The sequence below is a fragment of the Amphiura filiformis genome, chromosome 5 (genome assembly GCF_039555335.1).
Source record: "Amphiura filiformis chromosome 5, Afil_fr2py, whole genome shotgun sequence".
Lineage (NCBI taxonomy): Eukaryota > Metazoa > Echinodermata > Ophiuroidea > Amphilepidida > Amphiuridae > Amphiura > Amphiura filiformis.
In genome coordinates, this window is record NC_092632.1 from 55,215,945 (window position 1) to 55,225,062 (window position 9,118).

General features: G+C 38.5%; 1 protein-coding gene across 1 annotated transcript; it reads right to left on the minus strand.

Annotated features, from left to right (window-relative positions):
- Nucleotides 1-1,881: 1,881 nt before the first annotated feature.
- Nucleotides 1,882-8,682, minus strand: LOC140151907 (aqualysin-1-like). Its single transcript, XM_072174219.1, has 8 exons — nt 8,560-8,682; nt 7,845-7,973; nt 6,758-6,887; nt 5,711-5,814; nt 4,557-4,704; nt 3,619-3,809; nt 2,637-2,808; nt 1,882-2,160 (listed from the first exon to the last, which is right to left on the minus strand). The coding sequence occupies exons 1-8, from the start codon at nt 8,665-8,667 to the stop codon at nt 2,030-2,032; spliced, it is 1,113 nt and encodes a 370-aa protein (XP_072030320.1). The 5' UTR covers nt 8,668-8,682; the 3' UTR covers nt 1,882-2,029.
- Between the last annotated feature and the right edge of the window lie 436 nt (nt 8,683-9,118).

The following is a 9,118-nucleotide window of genomic DNA, read 5'->3' on the forward strand; positions in this document are numbered from 1 at the left end:
ATTTTTCAAAAGCTTTTTCATCATACATTTTGTTACAAGCAATACAAATAACTAACAGAGATGCCACTTCTGATTTAATCAGAATTAAGAGTTTCTCACCCAATTTAGATTTTTACCAATTTTTTTTTCAATACAACTAGGCCTATTTTCAGCTGTTGTTTTACAGTCTTTTCCTATAAAAAGAGAATAAAAATAACATCATAAATCCCAGTTTAATCACCTGTGTGTACGACCTGCTACATGATAATAAGTCGGGATGCAATACATTTAAGGCTATACGGTGGCTATAATATATATATGTAGTAATGTATACTGTGCAGTGCTAAGTACCATTATACCAGAACAACCTACTATTTACTGACTGGGTTTGAGGGTATATGGGGGAAAGATGGCATGCATATATGATTGATACTCTATCATTATCTATGGATATATCAACTCTCTATATGTAAAGATGTAAAGTCATACAGTATATTCTCCTATGCTTTCTGTAAACTCAAAGCAATAAGGAATATCAGAGAAAGTTGCAGAACGTCTCTGCGTTGCAGCTCGTTCACATCATTTACACTATCCAATTACTGTGTAGAAATAACACAAATCATCCTTCTTCTGGAGCATGCTTCTGAGTCACATAGATCGATATCACAAGATCGATCACGTGACTCCAGTACCGCTAACGTCAACCAGCAGTCACAACAGCTGAAGAAGTGAACTCGGATGAGTCACGAAAATTTCTGAGTGGGTTTTCATTTTCCTTGTGTGAATTAGTTTAAAAGTATCAAATAATTACAAATCATCATTCCTGTAGCTGTTTCTGTGCCATTGATTGGATGGCTACTAAAATTACTTTACCGGAACAAAAACATGTTACAATTTGCAATTTTAGCACTCTCCAGTTTTATTTTACTATCTTATTATTATGTAAGAATAGGGAAACCTAATTCATATCTTTGCTAGTTACGGTGCACAGTTGTACAGTGGATTTTTAACAATGGAAAAGCTACAAAACCATTCTTAAAATTGTCACACAAGTAGCACTAATAAACACAAATTAGTCTTTACTGACTTTATTTTCTTACTGCTGAATGATTATAAATAAAAGTAGATCATTGTATCTTTTACAATTGAGTCAAATTTATCCATTGTATCTTAGTCTTTATTTGGCATGAGTTTACATCCTCGGAATTAAAAAGGTTTGTAAGCATTTTATTAAGGGATCTAAAATGAGCGTTTATTGGGTTTCGACAGTATTCTTTGTAGGACATGAGAGCACCTCAGACCTATCGAATTGCATTCTGAATCTGAAGCATGTCTTTCTGATATCAAATAATTTTCATTTTTGAAAATCACAATATAATACAAATTTTATGACAAATTATAAAAATTTGATATTTTTCAAATTTTGATATATAACAGTCCTCGAAGTAAATTATATAAATCTAATGATATATTCTTAAAGTGTATGTAGCAGGGAGGAAAAGCCGACGGTCAATTGAAAATTTTGACCTTTCATATTGAAGATATGGATTTTTTTCCCAAAAAGACCTATTTTTTTTTGGTGTTTTGGGAAAAAAAATCCATATCTTCAATACTGAAAAAGGTCAACATTTTCAATTGATCGTCGGCTTTTCATCCCACCTACATACACTTTAAGTATAAATCATCAGATTTATAAAGTTTACTTCAAGTACTGTTAAATATCAAAAATATCAATTTTAATGATTTGCCATAAAATGTGTATTAAATTGCGAATTTCAAAAATCAAAATTATTTGATATCAGAATGACATTCTTCGTATTCAGAATGCAATTCGATATGTCTGATGTGCTCTGATGTCCCAAAATAAATACTGTCCAAACGTTCATACCCCAGCCCTTAAGAAGCTTAGACTTGATGATGCGTTTATCGTGAAAATAGCATCTTTTGCAGTTACGATATTGCCGATGGATAATAACAGGCCATCACATCACAAGTTACTTTAATTTAAAAGCTAAATTGCATGCACATTTAATGACATCTGGTGTCTGTCTTAGTTAACATAAAGCATCAAATTAGGGCTGCCCGATCCAGGATTAGTGACTACCCCAGTTGCAGTTGCTACCATTTCATCGGGGACATTAGATGGGGCTACACCACGCTCCAACAGTAAAGCAGCGGCACCTGTGTGTAGTAATAATCAAAAGAAAGAAAAAAAAGTTAAAACATGTAAATTATATACTTTTATATAACCATGAGCATGAAATGTCCTTTCTACTAGCCCTGCGTGTACCCCAGGGCCTTTTTTTAAAATACTCACTCTATAGTACGCCAAATCATGCTTTACCCCAAGAATTGCTAAAACCCCAAACTTTGTTGGAGCGGTCACTGTGTTTTGAGCAGGGAGTATATCCTGTCTTGAGTATAGGGAACGGTGACAATAAGGTTTTCAAAGAATTCCACTTTTCTACCCTCGGTATTCGCCAGCAAAGTGTTACGTGTAATCCAATTATCACTATGTCAACTGGATCACGCTTTTGAGTTCTGCACCACAATGGAAATGATCGCAACACAAAGTCTATGGCACTGATGTACTATCAATTCCAAAAGGTGTGTGATCCCGTTACCAGGGAGTGACTTCGCTAGCAAATAAATCTTACCTGATACATGAGGGCATGCCATGGATGTACCACTTAGTGTATATGTTGATGTGTCACTATCTATCCATGTACTAACAATAGAGGTGCCTGGTGCAAACACATCCACACAGTTACCATAGTTGGAATATGATGCTCTTTTGTCATTATCATCGGTTGCACCTACAGTAATGGCCTGAAGGAATTGTATTTTAAAAAAAGAAGCAAAGTACATACTATCATGTGTTGTCATCATTGAGCAGGCCCTCATATTTTCAACTGAAACACCTACCCATTTCTGTGTCAAAATAAATAAAAAAAATTTTAAAATGTAGATATTTATATAGCGCTTTATGCCGTAAACAGCCTCAAAGCGCTTTACATTTATTCCGCCGTTATTAGAATATGTCGGAACCATGTTTGCTGCCTACAAATGGTGCAGGGTTCATCAGTACAACGACTGTGACTACCCCTAACAGCTTCGCATTGCACCTGGGTGGGGTGAAGCAAGCGAGACAAAGTGCCTTGCCCAAGGGCGCAACACGGTGGCGGGACAGGGACTCGAACACAAGCACGTAAAGCAAGCTCTCAGATTATGAGTCCAAGGCCGTAACCACTGAGCCACTACCAACCCTAATCACTGATGTTTGAAATCTGCATGAAAAGGGGACCCTTTTCAAATACCACATTGGACTATGTGAAATTGGGTGAAATGGGCAGGCAGGGGAAACTGATTAATATAGTCCCATCATTACAAGAGCCATTCTCAAACCACAAAGATTGACCCTGTGGCTTGAACCAGCTTTCAGTTCTTAATTTCTTAAATGCCTCTTTATACACCCCTTAAGACCATATTTACAAATACCCCCTTTGACACCCCTTAAAACAAATTTTTTAAATCTTTTTGTCACAACCTTTTTTTAAAAGACTTCACACCTTTTTAAGTCTTAAAAGACTTGAGAAGTATCAGAACTTTGTGGGCACATAGTTTATGATGGTTACTCACCGTTAGCACCCCAGATGGTGAATAATTGCAGGCGTTGGCATTGGAATTGCCTGCTGCAGCCGACACTACTACACCAGCAGCGATTGCATCAGCCACATACTGGTCTACAAAAGGGTTTTTGCCACCACCAACAGACATAGAGGCCACCTTCTGCATTGTGGGTGTAATGTCAGCCACAACCAAATCCAGTCCTTAAAAAAAGAACACATACATAGCCAAATACTGAAATAGCTAAAAATGTGATAATGACATTCAATCATATTTTACATGACACCCGTTTAGTGTCCGCTCAAACGTGTTTCCAGAAGCACAGCTACCATAGCATGTTAACGTAGCTAGCTGCACGTTATGACCTCGAAGGCTTGCTATAACCTTGGGCGTGCCACCGTACATGTATGGCAAGCCGTCGGGGTCATAACGTGCAGCTAGTTAACGCAAAGCTTATTATAAAAGCTACGTACAACTAAATGACCAATCAGAATCTTCATTCTAATCACATGATTGAGTAGTTCGCTGCACGTGACATAGTGCAATCTATCCTTTGTCACAAATATTACGTGTTTTGTAAGTGAAAATTTCTCAAGAATATAACTTGCAATAAAATGGTTTATATTTAACTCGGCGCTACCTTCATCATCTAATCCTCAAAAAATACAGTCCTGCTCATGCCAAGTACCCGTGGTGTAGTGGTTAGCATGCTAGAAAGCTCTAGAATGTTAATCTAGCGGACCGGTTGTGTTGTAAACTTTCATCATTCTATTCTCTACATGACACGGGTGATGAAATGCAGTTTAAAATCCCCGCCAAGGACGCATCATTTCATATTTTAGGTGGGATATATATATATATATACCCGACGGGGACCCAGCTATGGCTGCTATTGAGGTGTAGGAATGCGTGAAATTGGATTCGTCTATAACGGCAAGTAGTCTACTTACCGTCTAGCATATCAGTCCATAAACCAGACCCTGTGCATCCCATGAAACGTACGCTCTTGATATCAGCACCCTTTGCGACTCCAAATGTACTACCAGCTGCAGTACCAGCACAATGTGTCCCGTGTCCATTGCAGTCTGCGCCGTTATTCTACATAACGAAAATGCAGGAAATATCAGACGGTTTTAAAAATTGTCTTGGAGAAATGTATAAACTAGAATTTAGTGGAGTTGTTACTGAACAATTAAGGGGGTACTACACCCCTGTGGTAAGTTTGTGACCATTTCTGCATTTTTCTCAAAAAATAATAACACACTGGTAAAAAAAATTATGTATATTATTGGGGCAAGGAATCCAATTACTACACTGAAATTTCAGTGACTCAAGACAAGCGGTTCAGTATATATGATAGGAAATGAGGTACATCCTAACGGTACCTTATTTCTTATCATAAATAACGAACTGCTTGTTTTGAGTCACTGAAATTCCATTGTAGCAATTGAATTTCTTGCCCCTATAATATACATAACTTTTGTTACCACTGTTTTATTAGTTTTTGAGAAAAATGCAAAAATAGACATAAATTTATCGAGGGTGTAGTACCCCCTTAAACCAAAATGAAACATTTCTGCAAGCTTCTATGGTATTTCTCGGAAGACGTCACGTTCCCCAAAATGATAATATAAATAGGCCTATAGCTAATAATGTTATAATGGAGGCGGTGCCTGGACCCCCCCACACACACACACACAACCGGAAATCAACTTCTAATCGATGTCTAGTAGCCCTGTTGACCCATTGGGACATTTAACAGAAATTCTGATTTAAACTGAGACGTACTGAACTATAGATTTGTCGTGATGGATTGAAAAATGTACCTGTAGCTGCTTGTCAACAACAGATAAAAACTACTATTTCATATGATTGCAACGACTATAAACAAGCGAAACTAACCTGAGATTTAGTATATATTTGTCTCAGCTGTAACAAAACGCCGGTAGGGCTATTCGAATCTGACATAACATGCATAATGAAATGAAAGTTAGATTCTCTCTTCAACTTTTTCCCCATTTTTGATTATTTTCGTCATCAAAGTTTGCCCTTGAAAGTTGCTTCCCCCGTTGCTTCCTGCTTCCCCACTCCCCTTATAACTTACTCCTGGTTCGAAATCGTAGAGATTCGTTACTCTTCCACCAAAGTCCTTGTGGCTATGTAGTATTCCTGTGTCGATGACGTATATAGTCGTACCAGATCCAGTCCCTGCATAAGGAATGGGTGAAAATATTATATTTTCGAATATATTTTGCAGCTTTTTACCGATGTGGAGTTCAGAAAATATTAGCCTACTCCTCAGCCCTGCGACCAGCTCAGTGACGGTACTAGAACATTTTTTTCGCGGGCCAGGGTGAAATCTGATGAGGGGGAATTGCACTGAGGGAACGACGGATTCGGGGGACACGTTAACCCCCCCCCCCCCAGGGGGACGTCAGATATTAAAAGAACAAATCAAGCAACTGCCCTGTACATCTTACTTTTTTGCACATAAAAACCTCTGTTTTGGCCATTGCAATTTTGTGCGCTGCCAGCACTGGCCCATCACGTAGCAGAAAACACCTTCATTTGGGGCGAATACAGTCTGCAATTGACATTTTTCGCACGCGCAAAATATGCTCGTCCCCGACCCCCTCCCCTTCATCCCTTAAACTGGGGGACAGCCATAACTGTTCTTTATCATTATGTTAGAAGCCAATTATCTTTCATTGCATTATTTACACAACAAAATTCTTAGGCTGCCTAGCCAGGTATAATTTGAATTGTACACGGCGTTAACAAGGTACTTTGCTGGTACTAAGCAGTACCACAGGAGTACCAGTGCAGTGTAGTACGTGTGCAGTACCACTGCTGGTAGATCATGAGCAGTAGCAGCATTGGTACTACATGTATTATAGGTACTTTGTGTGCATTAGTTAGGTACCATGGCGACCATGTACCTATATGCAGGCGGCCGCAATAAGAATCTTGTAGTGTACTTTCCGATGAACTATATCACTGTATACTTTTAATAGGTTGAGGAGACGAACAAAAATACGCAACCATTTCTACGGGCTCGACCCCCGGGCTCGACCGTCCCAGATTTTGCATTTTCTAACAAAAATAAATAAATAAAAATTATGTAGATTTATCTTTAGGCCTATATTCTTACTTGGAGGAGTGAATATGTTATCTAGTGGTAGGTATCTCTGATCCACTCGGTCTAGTCCCCAGGAGGCTACTTGTTGTGTATATACTACGCCATCTTCTGCTACATATTCCACTCCATCAAGACTGCGTAACTAAACCAGAAAGGGAAACTTTTGGGTCATAACTGCTGTTTCAAGTTGAAATTAACTGTCTGCCCAAAATTCAATCAACTTTACGCGAATGCAGTAGGCCTACGTCCGGGTGGGGCACTCAGTCAACTTTAAAAGTGATGGTATGTGTCTGTCAATAGGCTCAGGTTTGGCTGCCCAAAGACCCCCCTTCTGGAATATTATCATCAAAATGCCGTAAAATAATGTAGAAACTTTAGCCTTTAGCTCCGAAGACCCTCGAAATATACGTAAGTATATAAGTTGATTAATAGACCCCTAAATTGCTCATTCCAATTGCTCATTCCTCACATTTTGAGGGGTTTTTTTTCAGGCGATTTTCAACCAGAAAGCCTAAAAAGTTCCTTGATCTTGATCGGTACTCCTTCATATCCTAAAACCAGCCACCTCAAATAATTCTGGGGCCGTACCCGTTAAAAATTGATTACCCCCCCCCCCCTTTTTTTTTTTTGCAGGAGGGGTATAAGCCATCTCAAATGACCGGACTACACTGGACATCATGGGCGACAGTCCAGGCTTCAGGTACCTTGCTGTCCAGAGCCGCATGCACCCACCCATTCTTGGTCACGCTTTGCGTCCAGGTACGGATACAGGGGCCCCAATGATTGGTATATCGCTCCCTTTATCAGGGAAAAGAGACAGGGGAGAATTAAAATTCCTTTTAAAAAGGAATGGGCGACCAATCCAGTTACTACAAATCCTTGTCATGATACTTACGATTCCATCTCACACAACCACCAACCTCTCATCGATCGCGAGCACACACCCACCCCCACCCGCACGTCAAATCTATCTAGTTGCTGGAAGTTTTCATGATACATGTATATACAGTTTCATCGGTTTGCTCACATTCCCCCATAAATTGAAGAGCTTTGAACCCTTTTTTAAGACATTAATTTCTGTTTTGATCGTCTTACTCACAACGTCGACAAGATGGTCAGGTATCCGAACAGCTATTCCGTGTCCTATATGCTCATATTTATGAAGAATCTGTCCTTCAAGCGACACGCTGAAAGAATTTGCTATGAAATCGTCTAAATGTAAACCTTTCTGAAATCAAAAATCGAGTGAAATATAAAATTGTAATCCACGTCATATAAAGCACATCTAAAATATTTACAAATCGAAAGAAATTAACACGAACGTTTACGTGATTTCCCACAATCCTAGCCACATCAACCTGTTACGCGTAAAGGAACGTTAAAAATTGGTGATGTCCATTATGTCCATTGCAGGTTAGCCCCAACACCAGTAGGCTAAGCTTTTTGTCCCACATTACTGCTATAGTAGACCGCCAAATTTGCGTGCAAACCAGTTGCAAAACCAGAAGCATACAAATTAAAATCGCATCTGCACAAGTAAGATACATAAGTAATGTTATAAGTTGCTTATGATCAAGTTAAATCATTATCTTTTACCAATGGGACCAAGTTTCAAAGAGTGAGCAGAGGTGGTGTTTTTAACTAGCTGCTTTCTTTACGTTGTCAACGGTGGGTTTTTTTAGTGGATTTCAAATTACGGTTAATTGATATTAATCATATTATTAATATTTTTCAGGCATTGTTTACTCTTGGTTCGCCATTCTTGGATTATATATAATAACTTTTTCAAGAGTGTCGTTGCTTCACTTACTCACCTTGATATGAACCATGTAATTACCAGGAACTCTTTCAGACACTCGATGGAGAGGAGCAAGACTACCGCTTGCCAAAGCGATAAAAACGCAAAACACTAAAACCTTCATGGTGTCCGACGCTGAAGCTATCATTGCGTGTAGTGAAAAGTTATAACGTTATTAGTAAAATATAGTATCAGTTGGGATAAGTTCAAAAAGTGTAGATATTAACATTAATACATAAAACACGAGTAAAATTTCTTTCTAAATACTCGTTCTATACGTTATAAATGAAAGAAAATTGTTGTCTATAAAGTTGTAACAATTAAGGATAAAACAACACATCTTAAATTACATTGACTTACCTATACGGTACTAACTGACGAGACAGTATCAGGCACAGATCAGTTCTGACACGGTTATTCAAGTTCAAATGAGACAAGATACATATGTACGATATGCCTTATCTTTCTCTGTGACATGTGTTACTAGTCTCAACATTGCCTTTGTAAAGGCGTGATAATGGCGTATCGGTTGTCTGGGAGGGTGGAAACAAATCAAAAATGGCTTTACCGGACAA